The sequence below is a fragment of the Marmota flaviventris genome, chromosome 6, assembly GCF_047511675.1.
Source record: "Marmota flaviventris isolate mMarFla1 chromosome 6, mMarFla1.hap1, whole genome shotgun sequence".
In the NCBI taxonomy this organism is placed as follows: domain Eukaryota; kingdom Metazoa; phylum Chordata; class Mammalia; order Rodentia; family Sciuridae; genus Marmota; species Marmota flaviventris.
In genome coordinates, this window is record NC_092503.1 from 32,733,461 (window position 1) to 32,751,077 (window position 17,617).

Sequence of the window (17,617 nt, forward strand, 5' to 3'; positions counted from 1 at the left end):
CAATTCATGCCACAATGATATCATAACTACCGTAACAACAGATCCTTCCCACCATTTTTCAAGTGCAGTAACAGGTGTTCTGATCCATATCACACAAAATATGTGTGGCTTCATTTTTCTTTTTCCATATGGATGCTTGATAAGTGTGTATACAGAGCCTCAGAAAGCATGTACCCTTTGAGACTAAATTACTTCTTGATAAAGTGGAAATGAGAAGGAGTATTAACTGTTTTATGCTCCTGGGAGAGCACTATTTAATAATAAATCCCCCAACTGTCCAATCACAGAGGATTTGGGAAAAGTGGGAGGCAGATGTAGTTGCTAAGAAAACTGGAGCCTGCTGCTGACATTCAGTACCTGGAGGTCAGAAATGGGGACTTCCTACAGAATCATCCCACACTACCAAGAAGTATCTAATCCAAAATGCCAATTGTGCCATGTGTTAAATTCTGATTTAGTGAAATGCATTAATCCTGTATTAGGATTTTTAGTTGTAAGCAACAGAGCCAACTTTAGCAAGTTTAAGTGGAAAGGGAACTGATTAAAAGGCATGGTGGTGGCGCATGCCTGTAATCCCAGCGGCTTGGGAGGCTGAGACAGGGGGACCTTGAGTTCAAAGCCAGTCTCAGCAAAAGGTGAGATGCTAAGCAACTTAGTGAGACCCTGTCTCTAAATAAAATACAAAAAAAGGACTGGGGATGTGGCTCAGTGGTCGAGTGCCCCTGAGTTCAATCCCTAGTACCCCCACCCCACAAAAGAAAAGATATTTGGTAGCTCTTGGAATTCTCAGAAGGTCAAGAGAATCAAGATGAGTGGGCCAGCGGCAGAAGCAAGGCCCCATTACACTGCCCAGAGGGACCCTGCTGCCATTGCCTACCAAGGGCATGTATATTCCAAAAGGACCTTTGCCACTATTGCTCCTGAGAGGTAGATCTCTCTCTACCATCCTCACCAGAACAGAGACTCCATGCAGGGTTTCCTGTTCTTGTTAGAACCTAGGTCCCACATCTTAGCTTCAGTGACCTAGAAGGCTGAGACAGTGAGTTCCAGGCTGCCACACTGGGGTTTCTATCCTGGGGAAGTAGGGCTCACATGGTAGGTAGGTGCATAAACAAAGGAAATGTGCTCAAAGAGATGCTGGGCAGTCACTAAGTGTGACAAATGTACACTAAACCTTCAAAAGTCCTTGTCATATGCCTCTCCCTAAAGATACTTTCCAAGCATGGACCTGATAAAAACAGCTTCCAAATTTGTCTTCCAGAATCTTAAAAAGATATGCCGAGTCTCTCCCTACTGTTGCATATTTGTGCTATTTTTCTACCTCAATTATCATATTAGATATTCTTTGGACTGATGCATATGTATTATTTCCTGGCCACTATAATTTCTGTCCAACTATAAAGATTCTTAATTTCTTTGTGTTCTTGCTTCCTACAACTTTATATATCCCATATGAGTGTATTCAAAAAGAGTTTTTTTAATTATGGAGAAGATAAAATATGTGTAGTTGAAAAAAAAAATCAGTGAAGAAATTACAGTGCCTTTTGGTTCAAAGATAACATAGAGATATTGTGCCCCGGTAGTTTGGGGTAGGAACTGTGGGGAGTAATTGAGTGTGCTGTACTACTTAGTAATATGATTACTAAAGAACAAAAGCTGCATACGCCATATCTGCTTAAGTTGGCAGGACAACAAACAGAACTGTCAGTTTCCTAAAATGAGTCCAAAAATGTAACATAAATTTATAGTACAGTGTCATATAGTAGCTTTTCAGGAATAATTTGAATCATTATAGGAAAAGCAACATTGGTTTACTGGAAATAATGAATTGATTTCTCAGTTTTATTGTTTCTACCTTAGATGCTATAACAGAATGTCTTGGCCTTGCTATAACAGAATGTCTTGGCCTTCCAATAAGTGACTAATGATAGGATATGTAGAGAAATAAATATTGCAGTTTTCATTTTGAAATCATCCCAATTACCTGAATCTATCAGTTACGTTTAATGGGTACCAGTAAGTGGCTCTGTGCACATAACACTGCAGATGATAATAGTACCTGCCTTCAGAAGCTCTCAAATTACCTTATAAATGAGCCTTATTATCCCCAAAACAGTTATCCAAGAAAGAAGGGCTGTAGCTTGTATCACAATTTTAAATTCACTGACTCTGAGTGAATTGCTGTAATATTCATTTTTACTGTGAATGAAATAATCTTGAGGTTTGTTTTGTTAGCATGTGTCCTGCTATCAAATTCACGTAGGGACATGGAAAGTATTTTGGTTTTAAGTGTGCTGGGTTTCTTTCTTTTTTAGATGAATTCTATCAAACTGCAAAACTATGTATTCAAGAATGCACCTATGCTTTTTTTCAAGAAAAAATTATTATAGGTGATATTTGAAAGTGCTGAAAACAAAGAGTGACAGAGGGTTATCCATTTATCAATATATATTTGGAGACACTATAAGTTTGTTTTCTTTGATTATATAATAAAATAAATTGTTACAGAACATGGTAGCTGGTTTATGCATCCATAACTGAGTGTACAGAGGGGCAAACCCATCTTATTGATCAGAGTCCTGAAATGATGCTTAGAACATAAAGTCAAGTTGCTTTCATTACCTCTTTCCTGAAACATGGGGTGACTGGGAGGTGACACACTTGGGAGTTTGAAGTAAATAATTTGAATCTTAAGTATGCTTCAGATATAACTCTAGTACAGGTTGAATATCGCTAACCCCAAACTTTGAAATCTTAAATATTCCAAAATCCAATATTGGGGGCAGGGTCTGGCATGACACCATTAAGTGGAAAATTCCATATCTGACTTCATGTGATAGGTTGTAGTTAAAATGTGGGCACATTAAAAACTGCATAATTACCTTCAAACTATATAAATAAGGTCTGTATGAAACAAATGAATTTCATGGGTCCTCTACCTAAGATATCTCAAATATTCCAAAGTCTAAAAAAATTCAAAATCTCAAACACTTCTTATCCTAAGCATTTCAGATAACAGATACAAACCTGTATATCTCAAGGGCCTCCAGTTAGTCTATGCTGAGGACTGATACAATCTAACATCGTACAAACGGGCCCAAGTTAAAAGCCAACAAAATCTTATTCTGCTATTGAAAATACTACTTTGCATAACCCTTATTCACATACAATCTGCTATTTTTCTAGTGACTGATCCCCCAGAATGTTGGAATCTGGCTATAAATGCGAATAGGTGCCACTGGGCTTTCACTGTATAAATTGACAACCAAACAAGTGAAACAGAATGTAAAGTCTTCTGGAAGTTTAAGCCTCTATTTCCAGTAGATGGGAGAGTGTGGCCCAATCTAGGTGGTTGCACACAATGTAGCATGAGTGGTACTGTGGCATAGTCACAAAGAATGCTAATCTAGGATTGCTAAAATCACCTGGTCAACCTTCTCCAAAGTATAGATTGGGAAGTGAGGCTCAAGAACATGAACTGGTTTGCTCTAGATCATAGCCAGTGATAGACTCAGTGGTGGAAGCTACAGTCCCCACCTCCTGTCCCTGGTCAGCACTGTCACCAGCCATGCAGCCTCCCTGTCAAAAGAAAAGACTGTATCATATACAGGATCATTTGAGGACAACATGCTCTGGCTGTATGACCTAAAGAGCAATTATTCTATCCCTCTTATTCATGGGAATAATGTCATCTTGAACATGTCAGATCCCATACTTAGATTTTGCATTGATGTCATATTAGGTTTTAAAAATGAAAAATGAAGAAATTTTATTTTATACCTTCCATTGTTTTTATAAGCCTGCTTAAATGGATACTTCATTGATAAGGATTAGAATCCTTTATCCTCAAATCACATCAGCTGAACACTCTCATAGTGTTCACAGAAATTCAGATCTGTGTGGGAGCTTGTTTAGTCAAAAGAAAGTGACTTTCCCTTTGTTACACATCTTAATTTGTGATATATATGGTACTTGGTGAAGAGGGAAGTGATATGTTGTAGAAAGTGTCAGCTTTGAAGTAGAATAGATTCAAAATTAAATTTAGCCATACTTTTTATTAGCTTTATGATGATGGGCCATCGAACCATGTAGAGCCCCCATTTTCTAATATGAAAAAAGCATTAATTACTTCCTAATAGGATCAGTGAGGATTCAACCATGTGCCCAAATCACCTGACACACAATCTTAGCCTTAGTGGATATTTAACAAGTGGAAAATACGATTCTCAGCTAAAGTCACAGTAAGACATGGAATCCAGATTAAAAGTGAATACCCTTTCTTAGCCCTTAAGCTTTTCAGATGGACTGGAATAAGATGTTTAAAGATGGATGCTGAGAAGAGCTCTCTCTCCTGAAATACTGTTCACCAGGTTATGAGAGGATGAAAGTAGCACTGGGACATCTGGATTATCGTTTGTGTCCAGATCCCTAACAACAGCATGGCCTTGGATAAGAACCTCAACTTCTTCCAGTGTGCTTTCTCATTTGAAACACAATGCAAGCTAAAAATATCTTTGTTTTCTACCTAAGGGCTACTTAAGAAGGCCAAGAAGGGCCTCAATCACTGAAAAAAGGTCCAGAGCACACAGCTCAGCTCCCTCTGCCCGGGGTGGGTCTAGTCCTTTTGTCTTTGCTATTGATGTCACTTCGGTGATACATGGTTAATTGTTCATAGGACACTATTTAGATTTTATTTGAATTTAATGTTCTGTTGTTAATTCTCTGTGAAGCTGACTTACTTGAAATGGTTTAAAAGTCTAGAGTTGATGGTGCTTTGACAACTGTGCTCTTTTAGCATGAAGATAAGAACATAACAGTGAACAAACACTGAAACTATCAGAGCTCCTATTCCTGATTTCAGTGAACCAGCACAGACCCAACAACTTCCAAGAGTAAGAAAAAGAAAGGAAAGCAACAAGGGAAAACAATACATTTATTAAGAGGCATGAAAATGCATAAACTCACTTATAAATAAATGTAATATAATTTATCCAGTGAAAAAATAGCTAAAATCCATGAGCAAACTGGATTTTATATTTGAATGATTACATATTTGATCTCCAATCATTTCTCCTTCCATCATGATCTATGAGTAGCAGCAATTTTACAATGACTATAGAAAAAAAGCTGTTACCAATAATCATATGGGGAGAAATTTTTCAAGAATGCTCTTTAAAATTGAACCAGTGCAAACAAATTCAAATTATAAGGGATGTGATAAGACCTGGGGCTTATCTTCAAAAAAGTAGAAAATAAAATCTGAAACATTCATTCATTAAGAAATGACAAAGCAAATTACATTTTGATCAATGAAAAATAATACATATGGGTATTATAAAACATTTTAACCAGTGATTACAATTACTATATTTATAAATGTTCATTCAAGTACTATTAATGTTCAATAAACATTCAAATTTTCATTAAAAGTAACACTAAATGTAGACAGCTGGACAATGCTTCTTTTGATTTAATATCATGTCAACAGGAAGCAAGTGACCCTTAAAATACTGTTGTTGGTTTTGTTCTTTTCTGTAAATGATTTTTTCACAGTCTGTATTTTTTTGTCTGCGAAGACCAAGAAACATCTCACAACAGCTAATTAGGAAGTCATTTCTATAAAGTGACTCAATATTACAGAAACAATTATTCTAAAACACAAGTTGAGCTCAAAAAATAACAGGGCAAAATTGGTTTTCTTTGGCAAGAAATTCCTTACCAAATGTTGGTTCACTGTTGTATAGAACCTATCAGAATACTTTGGTATTTACCAAAGAGATATTTAAGAAGCTGAAAAGATTTCATAACTATGTTATCATGATAACAACAAAAAGCTTATGTCAAAGTTGCGCTGAATTCAACATGATTTGCTTGATTACTATTGTCAATAAGTCTTCCTTCAAAAAGCTCCCTCCTAATTTTGGCCTGAGTCTCAGGCTTTAATAAAAGTTTCTTTATCTGTTGCACCTTGGCCTTGAGACCCATCCTTTCTCGATGTAAAGCTTCATTAATTAAGTCTTGAATTCCAACAGGTTTCTTGCCTAAGGGAAAAAAATTATATAATACATTTAAAGTACAAATGTCAATGAAATACATTAAATATGGCATATTGACTTATCAAAATAAGGTTAAAAACCCTTTGAAATGTTGCCCACATTTTATAGAAAAGGTTTCATTTGCCGAAAATATATCATTTACATGAAACATAATTTACTGTAAAGAAAGATCACTACCCAATGACAGCACACTGAGAACAACATAAAACATTATGGATTAACTACACAGATGATAATCTCAACAGTGATGAATTTAAATTTAGCACTTGATAGCTGTGTGTGAGTTTTGGCCTCAGATAAATTAGTCAAATGTCCTACACAATATAAATGGCAGTGTTCCATTTATGGCAAGACCTCTCCTGCAGCTTCTAAGTCCAGGAGGCGTGATCCAAAGTCCCCCCTCCCTTGTGCCTGGCTGAGGGCAAGTGAAACTTGGGCCATCTTTCTTCCAGAAATTAATTTCCCCTGCTAGTCCCAGCATTCCATTTCTCTTCTGTTGTTTCAGAAATGCAAAGGCATCTATCATGAAAGCTTTGGGCAACCTCCATGGATTGGATAAGAGATGCTTAAAAAGCACATTGCAAGTCAGTCCGGAGCCTTGGCAGAGGGGAGCAGGATGCTTTTCACAGAGCAGCAGGAATCTGCTGGGGTCTCATTTCCTGTTGTTATCACTGTCATTGCCATTCCGCTCAGCCTCTTCGATTTTCACAGAGCTCCCTTCCCCAAGCTGCTTTTTGTTCTGTGTCTCTTCCAGATACTGCTGCACAGCCTTGAGCACCGCGTTCTCCACCAGCCTCTTACTGAGCCTTACCAGTTCAGCATCATCCGGCTCCCCTCCGTCCTTTTCACCTACATTCCACAACAGAGAAGAGAGGTCACTGAGCTCATATTACCATAGCAACTCAGCCATGCAGGGGCCAGCTAGTTCAGCTAGTTAAAAAGAGCAAGTGTCCTTCAATCTGGTAAATTAGGTCTATAAATCCAAGAACAGTGGGTTGTCTTTTCATATGGTATTTGCAGAAGTAGGAACCTGACTATTCCTGAAAATTTCAGGTTAAAAGGAAATTCATTAGCTCCAGCCTAGAAACGCCAACTAGCAATGCTGCTAGTTTCCCATTTCTACGCAGAATGTTTGTTCTCTCCTCCAAAGCTAACTCCTACTACTGAAGTGCATCTGCCCACCACCTAGAGCCTCAGACATGTGAATTTACCTCCTTCTCTCTCTCCAATGCCAGCTCTGAGATCATCAAGACTTCCCTATCATCTCATTGCTTGGGATCACTAATTTTAAAATGCTTATCCTGTAGATTGGTTGTTAAACTCTCAGCACTCCCCTAAAGACAAAAGCAGTTATTACCACTAGAAACTGATTGAAAATAAGCAAATATAACTAATAATTTTCTTTTAAATCTCAGTGCTATTACTGCAATTTGAGAAACAAAAAGTTCTTCAAATAAGAGTTAGGAGTATGATGGCAAATTATTAGATGCTACTATCTTATGGTTATTCTAATTCCCTACTAGTGATAATCCAGGTTTAAGAATTCCACCCTTCATCTTACTATAAAAGAACTAGTTACCTTCTATTCTCATGCTACACGCTGCCCAGTCACTCTCTTCCTCTTTTGCTTTTACTGAGGAACAAAGGGCTCTTTCCCCAGGCCTATTTAGCACCCTATCTTCTTCCACTAAGGTGTGAGCCCAGGAAGGCAGATGGCTAGAAGCAAAGAAGTTATCAGAATGTTCACACATTAAGCTCAGCTCAATTTTTGGAAAGTCCCATGAGCTCCAGAAGGCAAAACCAGTGTTGCTCTTACATATTCAGGTCAAGAACAGGCAGATAACAAAGGATATGAGCTGGAAGGTGGGCATTATTTTCTATCTTCAGTGTAACAGGAATTGAAGAACAAAAACAGATATGCAAAAGGTGAGATTGGGCCCCATCACTCCTTCAGAGCCCTATCATTTTTCTGTAATGTACATTCAAGACCAATTCTACTTATAACTGCCCCATCCTTCCTGGAGTCATCCCAAGAAGAAGAGTAGATGGGTTAAGACCCTTCATCTAGAGACACTAACAGAAGGAAGCCTTAGAGACTGACTTCCCTTTAAATGTGAAAATATGACATCTAAGACCGATGATCAAAGGTCTAAGACAAAACATTTTCTGTGCAAAATATGTTTAGAATTGATAAGCTTCAACTTGGTGATAACTGCATAGAATCTACTAAATATAAATATGCCAGGATATTTGAAATGAAAGACAAACAAATTCACTACTGGTATGACTTTTGGGTACAAGTTTAAGTTCAGATTGTTTTTACCAGTAAGAATGAATGAGTACACTGAAAAACACTTAAAAGATTTTTATTTCAATCTTAAACACAGTGTTTATACTACATAGACGGTATCTCCTAGTACGTTACCTGCAATTTATTTGTATAATGGCTCTTCAATTCTAAAATGAAAGTCAGGCTGCAAACGAATACTACTTAAATAACCTTCAAAACACTATAAATGACTCTACACTTGCCACCCTATTTGAGCTCTGTGCCTAGGTCAGAGATTATGTGTTTGAGGGCTGTTCCAGAACCTACTCAGCTTTCTCATTGGTAATTTGAGTCTAATGAGTAAGTCAATCTCCAAGATCCCTCTCAGGTCTCATTTCTATCAGTCCACGCTAAAAGATTTGAAATACAAAAATCTACCCACAAAATGCTGATTTTCTAACTGTCCTATTTTTGTGTATGCTTTTACTATTACCCAAGTCAATCAAATTCAAAACACTTTCCTTTCCCTCATCAACTCAATTAATTACTGAGCCTTGTCAATATGTGCTTCATGATTTCTCCTTTTTCAATGTATCTAATATAATACCTCTAGATATACATAATTCTTCTAAAATATCAGTTTTACTCTTCATTCAACAGGGAAACAAGCTTGCCTCCCAGGACTTTCCAAACTTAACAGCTCACTACTGCTGCACTTCTACAGTCAGCCTCCAACTTATCTGTGATTGCCTCCACAACATTCCCTATTTTTAGAAAGCCCTCCCTTTCTCTCACATATCCATGAGCCTTTCCTCCCCAACTGGAAATGATGCTCCTCCCCTGGATTCCAACAACTCTATCCACAAGCAATGGACACTACATGTCCATTTGGTCATTCAATCAACCAGTGTCTGTCAGAGACCTGTAATTTGCTTAGAATTCTTCCAGCCTACAAAGATAGATCAGGGACAAAGCAACACTCCACTGGCTTTCTTTCCTTGATTCCTTTACAGATTATGAATATTATTTACTGATGTATTTATTAAAAAACTATTGATTCAGCATCTGCTCTGGTAAAGACATAGCCTTGAGTATAGAAACCATGTCTCAGGTGTCACAGTTATCTTCCCTTCTGCTAAAATATGGCAGTTTATTAATTGCAATACAAGCTCAAAAAATATTTGTTAGTCAAGGGAATTGACTGAAATCCTTAAAAGCTGTAGCAACATTTTAAAATGTTATCATTTTCCTAAAAAAAGCTTACTAGCCATAAATTTAAATTTAATATTAAGTTTAAAACAAGAGAAGAGAATTCCAGAATGAGTCATATACCCATATGAAAAATCTACACCTACTTTGCTTGGTGAGACTAGTAAATAAGACAAAAATTTTGACCTATGGGACAAATATTCATTACCTACAATAACTAACTAAGTAACTAACTAATTAAAAAATAAAACAAATATACAAATGAATCATCCAGGTCCATCCTGGACTCCAGTCCTCCTTACAGTGTCTGCAATTCATCCTCAGGCTGTTAACATTGGTGCACGAGACAGCCCAAAGCAAGGCTCATCGCAGAGCCCTGCAAGAACACAGTGCATCCTCATTCCTGTAAGAATGCATGTGTTCTCACTCTTAGCAAACTTAATTCAACTTAATTTAAGAAATGAATTTTAAAAAATAGACCTCATGAAAATAGAAAGGAGACCAGTAGGAGTTGAAGAAGGGGATCAGACGAGGGAGGCAAGGAGGGAAAAGGGGAGCTCACTGGGGAATGAAATTGATCAAATGATATTTTGTGCATATCACAATGAATCCCGTGGTCACATATAATCATAATATATATCAATTTTACAAAGAGGCATTTTAAGATAAAGTTCTGCTGTGTTTTTCTTCTTTACTACTTGAATAAGGGTATCTGCGTCTCACAGTGACCTCTAAGACGAATGACTACGTTCATTTTAACTGAAGCCTAGTTAGCAATGGCAGCTCAACATGCTGCTGCAACACACAAACTATCTTTTTTTTTTTTTTTTTCTTGGTACCAGGGATTGAATCCAAGGCACTCTATCACTGAACCACATCCCCAGCCACCTCTCCTTAGCCACCTCTCCTTACCCACCTTTTTAAAAATTTTATTTAGAGACGGGGGTCTCGCTTATGTTGCTTTGTGCCTCTCTAAGTTGCTATGACTGGCTTTGAACTTGTGATCCTCCTGCTTCAGCCTCCCAAGCCACTGGGATCACAGGTATGTGCCACATGCCTGGCTTCACAAAAACTATCTTTAGATATTCCAACAAATATTCCCAAAGCATCAGACTCTTGATTAAAAATATCCTTTCTAGGCCTATGTGATTTACTTAACATTATATCTACCTAAAATAGCAGACTAACCTTTGTCTTTGACATGTTATTTTAGAAATCTCCTGAAAATATCCTTGATCAATTTTAGGAGAATATAAAAAATATAAAAGAAAAGCAATAAAAAATAAATCTTTAAAGCCCACCAAGTACAGTACTGTACTGAAAGGAACACACTTAAGAAACTTTTCAGCAAACTTCAAGTAAGCAAGTAAGTAACTCTCCATAGAGTGGTGGCAACATTAACCCTGGATTTGGACCTATGAGTTTGCTTTTGTTTATATTACCTGACATTTCTAATACCAATTCATGCAAGGATACAGTTTATTCTTGTGGTCATAAAAATAAAATAAGTGAACTCCTTAGTGGTAACAAGAATATTTTATATCTACTAGAATAATTTAAGATCAACATTAATGTGACTCAGTTAGTCTTATGTGTGAGTTGACCCAACAGTAGCTGATGTCAACATGAAGGGTCCCAGAAACCTTTACCATCCCCTACCCATCACCGGTATCTAGGTGACTATTTGTCCTAACTGAATAAGTCATGCTCATTTGTTTTTTAAAAAGGATCAAAGAAAATATTCTTTAGAATAAAATGTAAGACATGGAGGGTACAATCACATTAAAATGAGAGGATTCAAATATTAAAACATTAAATGTTGTCACTTGAACACATCCCAACTATTAAAAACCTTATTTGGGGAAAATGAGAACTTCTTCATGCCCCAGGGGCTGCATCCAGTGCATCTATGGCTTCACCCCACCACAAAATGAATATACCATAAATGCTACGAGTATTGTTTGGATTGCCATGATAAAATAAGGAAGAAGGAAAGCCAAGAGATACATAAATGTTCAAAAAAGGCAAAAACAAACAAACAAATAAAAAAGACTGGTCTGAAGGCTAAGCTCTACCAAAAGCAGCTCCATGATGAGAAAATGCAAATGAAAAAGAGCAAGATGCCTGAAGGAAAAAACAGCAAGCAAAAGAATGTGAAAAGGCCCCATCCACAGCAGTACCTGGCTATCTGCTGGACACAGAGTCCCAAGCTAAGGCACTCTCCAAGATGGTCAAACAAAACAAAAATTGAAGGCAGGAAAATGGAAAGTATTTCTGCCCATTGCTCTTGCCCAGGGGGAAACAGAGGTATTAAAAGTTATTGAGACAGAAAAGAAAAAAAGATGGCATGGATCAGAATGGTTATAAAGTCCTCTATGTTGGAGATAAATCCACATAAATATGAAAGATTTATTAGGCCAATGAGCTTATGTTTCAGTAAGGCCATCCTGAACTGAACGCCACCTCTGGCCTGCCAATACATCCCCACCATTTACAATTGTGGGTATTATTACCAAAGGCACTGTCATTGAGGTGAACATGAGTATTAGGCTTCTGACACAAGGAGGCAGGATTACTTGGGGAAAATATGTCCAGGTTATCAACAATCCTGAAAATAATGGATGCATAAATGTATCCTTACTGACTCCGTTACAGGATAAGAGCCTGCCACAGAGCTGAGGCAGCCAAGGCAGTCCTTTCTTACTGCTTCTTGCATCACACCAGAAAGATTTCAGATATGTTACACAGAGTAGCAGGCATGAGTTTATTAGAGCATGAGTTTGTTAGAAGGCACAGGGAAAAGGAAACAGGACACTCTCAAGGGAGAAGAGTGTTTCCACTCAGAGAGGAAGACAGCACACCCCTCCTGTCCTTCAATTTTATTGGAGGGTTCCAGGGAAGTTTCCAAAGAGTTCCACCCAGGTTCACCTCTTGACTTTTGACTGACAGTGGGACTGTATCAAAATTCCAAGTCTCCACTGCACATGGTAAAGGCTCAGGGCAACTCTAGGTCACTTTGGCCTATGCTGATCAGTTTTAATTGGAACCTGTTCTTACAGATTTTATTCTTAAGAGAAATTATCTTTATCTTTGTGAGTTCTGAAACTTTGTCTGTGTAAGGGTTACAAAAGTGTCCCCCCTCCAGCAACCCACATAACTTGTATTTTTATCAGCATTTGGGGCCTGCATTTCTCCTGTAGATAACAAGTTATTTGCTGAGAAATGTATACATTCTATTGACTTAAGTCAGGCAGGGCTGCAGGTAAATTGTTTTCTTAAAAGAAATATTGTGGGAGTCAACACAATGCACCCAGTGTATAGAATTATCCCCTTAACCTCATGTTCCCACCTCTCATCTCTGTTATCTATAAGTTTTGACAACAGTTTCATACAAATGACTCCATAAATCATGGACAACTATAAAATAATCAGGAAAACCACCATTACTATAACATTTTTAAATACTACCAAATAGCCTTACATATCTACAATCCTCAAGAGAACTATTTATTAAGTTGTAAAATATGTTAATGGTAAGATAAAATCAAAACCTTACTTGGTCTCTGGATGAAGGCTTCCTCTGTATCTTCCCCTCACTCGCACAACTTTGTATTTCCTGTTCTAGAAACATGAGTATGTCTTCCTTGAAAGAGGAATTTTCTTTTTAAAATGTGATCATCTTTTCAATCATCTATCTGATTGAAAAGAAGCACTTAGGCTGAGAACTCAGTGGCAGAGAGCTTCCCAGCACGCAAGAGGCCCTGGGTTCAATACCCAGGACCACAAAACACAAAAGAAGAAACACTACACACAGATCTATAGGTTATTCAAAGAGGTAGGGTGGCACTCAGCTTCCTTGTGCTCTACCTGCAACTAATCTGTGCTGAAGGACAGGTCAGGAATCATCCTTGAGTGCACACTAAACTGACACTGTCCTTGAACCCAAACCTACCAAAAGTATTAGCCATGCCCAAGGAAAATGCTCCTATAAAGTCCCCTGCCCTTCTTGCCAAATACTAAAATTCACCCCAACACACTCTAGAAAGTTTTAGAATTAAAATTCTAAAACCACATTTTATAATATAAACTTCAAAAGGGAAGAAACCATGTCTTTTAAGTTTCATTCTGGCCTCAGTAGCAAGGAGTAAACAGAAAAAGGATGATGCTATATGTACAAAAGAACAGCCCTGAGTTCTGCAGACTGCTGCACTAAATGTCCCTCCATCCACCCCCACCCTCAACATTTTTAAGTTGGAAAGCAGTTATCAAGAGCCATCTCAAAGGAAACAAAGGGGAGATGAGATCCCCACAGACATGTGACCTGCAGTCTGAGTGAACTAGGGTGGACCAGGCTGCCTCAGTCAAAGCTGTCACAATGACAAAGGGCTATGAACCCTCCATTCCTCTGTTAACACACTAGTGCTGCCACATCTAGAATCTCCACTTCCTTCCATCATTTCCAAAGCCGGCCCCATTCTACACATCTTGTATGAATTCCCCAAACCTATAAGTGATACACTCAAGATTGTGGTTCATGTGGTTATATCAAAGAGGGACAAGCCATAGCTGCTGTCTGATTACTTTTAAACAACATCCCTGAGAACTCTCTTACTTCCACATCTCATTTTTATGTAACAGTCCCTCACAAACAGTTTTTTCCTCAGTCTGTAACATCAATTCTGAATTTGTATTGTTATCTACATTGCTCCCTATATACTTTCTACTTCAGTTCTGTCATTTCTTATTAGAAAGCTTGGAAAATACTGATGAGGAAGTGACAAAATTCCTAATATATGTGGAAGGAGGAAAAACCATGACAGAAAAATGAGTTTGAAACTCAATTCTGATGTTTTCTATCTGCACCAACCTTGTCTACAACTTCTCCAAAGGTAAGGTTGATTATCATGGGGAATACAATCACCTTGCACTGATGTTGCATGAAGTAATGATAATGCAGAGAAAGTACCTACCATTGTACCTAGAACACAGCAGGTACTCTAAATGAGATAATTATTTTATTAGTACATTTTACATGTGAGATATAATTAAGTCTGAGTTCAACTTATTTTAATAAGACTATACCCAATATCTGCTAAATAATTCTTCTTTCATTTAGTCAAGAAATAGATTCATAGGTACCTAAACTATCTGTCACTACTAAGTATTTAACAAAATGAATTATGTATAGTCTCTGACTGCATAAAATGATGACCAATAAATCATGATTGCAAAACATCAGGTTAAGTGCTATAATAAAATATGTTCAAGGTTCAATGGGGTAACAAGGTAGGTTTCACAGAGCAGATATTTCGGTTTAGCGAGTAAGAATTTTCAGCCATGAAACAGGAATAAGGAGGAATGAAGAGATTTTCCAGGTATAAAAAGAAAAAAAAAGTGTTATAGTTTGGATCCTAAATATCACTCAAAGACCATTTGTTAAATTAGTACTGGTTCCCAGTCCCTGCAACATTGAGAGGCTGTGCAACTTTTAAGATTTGGGTCCTCATGAAAGCAAGTTAGGTCAATGGTGGTGTGCTCACGAAAAGGGTACTGGGAACCAGCCCCTTCCTTTCTTTTCTTCCCAGCTGCCAAGAGGTGAGCAGCCTCTTCCACCATGTGCTTCTGCAATGATGTACTGTGTTGTCACAAGCTCAAAGCAACGTGACCAAGCAACCATGGACTAAAACCTCTGAAACTGTGAACAAAAATAAACATTTTCTCCTTCAAGCTGTTTGTCTTAGGTATTCTCTCACAGTGACAGAAACCTGACTGACTCAGATAGGGATAAAGGGCCCTGTGTATCATGCCATGAAGCCTGATTTCATTATATAGGTGATGTGCAAATAGAGACAAAGATTGATCACTCCAACAAAGAGACAAGAGAGCAAATACAGGTAACCATTGATCATACCAACAAAGAGATAAGGGAAAAAATACAGGTAGCAAAAGAGTACTTCAAGAAAGATAGACATTCTAAAAAAAATCAGAAATCCTTGAAATGAAGAAAACAATAAACAAAATAAAAAGCTAAATAGAAAACATTACCAACAGACTAGATCACTTGGAATATAGAACATCAGATAGTGAAGACAAATATACAATCTTGAAAATACAGTTGACCACACAGTGAAGATGATAAGAAACCATGAACAGAACATCCAAGAATTATGGAACAGTATCAAAAGACCAAATATAAGATTTATTGAGATAGAAGAAGGCACAGAGATTCAAACCAAAGGAATGTATAATCTCTTCAATGAAATAATATCAGAAAATTTCCCAAACCTGAAGAATGAATTGGAAAATCAAATACAAGAGAATTGCAGGACACCAAATGTACAAAATTATAACAGATCTACACTAAGACACATTATAATGAAAATGCCTAGCATAACAAATAAGGATAGAATTTTAAAAGCCACAAGAGAAAGGAATCAGATTATATATAGGGGAAAACCAATTAGGATCTCTGCAGATTTTTCAATCCAGACCCTGAAAGCTAGAAGATCCTAGAACAACATATACCAAACTCTGAAAGAAAATGGATGCCAAACAAGAATCTTATATCCAGAAAAATTAAGCTTTAGATTTGATGACAAAATAAAAACCTTCCATGATAAACAAAAGTTTAAAGAATTTACAACTAGAAATCCTCCACTAAAGAACATCCTCAGCAAAATATTCCACAAGAAGGAAATGAAAAACAACAATGAAAATCAGCAAAGGGAGGTATTACACTAAAGGAAAAAATAATCAGAGGAGAAACCAAGTCACATTAAATACCAAAAATAAACAAAAATGGCTGTGAATACTAATCATGTCTCAATAATAACCTTAAATGTTAATGGCCTAAACTCATCGATCAAAAGACATAGACTGGCAGATTGGATTAAAAAAAAAAGATCCACCAATATGCTGCCTTCAAGAGGCACATGCCATAGAAAAAGACATTCACAGACAAGGTGAAATATTGGGAAAAATCATATCACTCACATGTACTGTGGAAACAAGCAGGGGTTTCTATCCTCATATCAAATAAAGTAGACTTCAAGCTACAGTTAATCAAAATGGATAAAGAAGGACATTTCATATTGCTTAACAGAACCATAAATCAACAAGACATAACAATTATAAATATATATGCCCCAAATAATGGAGCATCTATATTCATCAAACAAACTCTTCTCAAGTTCAAGAGTCAAATAATTCTGGGTGACTTTAACACACCTCTTTCACCACTGGATAGATCTTTCAAACAAAAACTAAACAAAGAAACTACAGAACTCAATAATACAATCAATAACTTAGACTTAACTGATGTATATAGAGTATATTATCCATCAATGAGTAAATATACTTTCTTCTCAGTAGCACATAGATCCTCTCTAAAATAGACCATATATTATGCCACAAAGGAACTCCTGGCAAATACAAAAAAGTAGAGATAATACCCTGCATTCTATCAGATCATAATGGAATAAAATTAGAAATCAATGAAAAATAAAAAACAAAAGCTACCCCAACACTTGGAGACTAAACATTATGCTATTTAGTGAAAAAATGGGTTGGAGAAGACATCAAGGAGAAGATTAAAAAATTCTTAGAAGGACTGATACAACATATCAAAATCTCTGGGACACTATGAAGGCAGTACTAAGGGGAAAGTTCATTGCATGGAATTCATTCCTTAAAAGAAGAAAAAGTCAACAAATAAATGACTAAAAATTACATCTCAAAGTCCTAGAAAAAGAAGAACAAACCAATACCAAAAGCAGTAGAAGATAGGAAATCATTAAAATTAGAGCGGAAACCAATGAAATTGAAACATAATAAACAATTGAAAAAAGTTGACAATACAAAAAGTTGGCTATTTGAAAAGATAAATAAAATTGATAAACCCTTAGCCATGCTAACAAAGACAAGGACAAAGAAAACTCAAATTACTAACATCCATGATGACAGACACTACAGAAATACAGAAGATAATTAGAATTTATTTTGAAAATTTGTACTCCAATAAAATAGATAATATCAAAGGCATCAACAAATTTCTAGAGTCAGATGATTTGCCCAAACTCAATCA

At 36.9% G+C, this 17,617-nt stretch overlaps 1 protein-coding gene and 1 pseudogene across 3 annotated transcripts in view; one reads left to right on the forward strand and one right to left on the reverse strand.

Moving 5' to 3' along the window:
* Positions 1 to 4,913: 4,913 nt before the first annotated feature.
* The window catches only part of Akap7 (A-kinase anchoring protein 7), a 138,942-nt gene continuing 126,238 nt past the window's right edge, over positions 4,914 to 17,617 (reverse strand). For 2 of the 3 annotated variants that reach the window (XM_071613015.1, XM_071613016.1), the window contains one exon: positions 6,106 to 6,905. In XM_071613015.1, the coding sequence (XP_071469116.1) occupies positions 6,709 to 6,905 (197 nt within the window). In that variant the 3' untranslated portion in view covers positions 6,106 to 6,708. Of the gene's footprint in view, positions 6,042 to 6,105; positions 6,906 to 17,617 lie in introns of those variants that run through there. The other variant, XM_071613014.1, reaches the window with a different exon arrangement.
* On the forward strand, positions 10,517 to 12,213 carry LOC114095258 (ribosome biogenesis protein NSA2 homolog pseudogene; annotated as a pseudogene).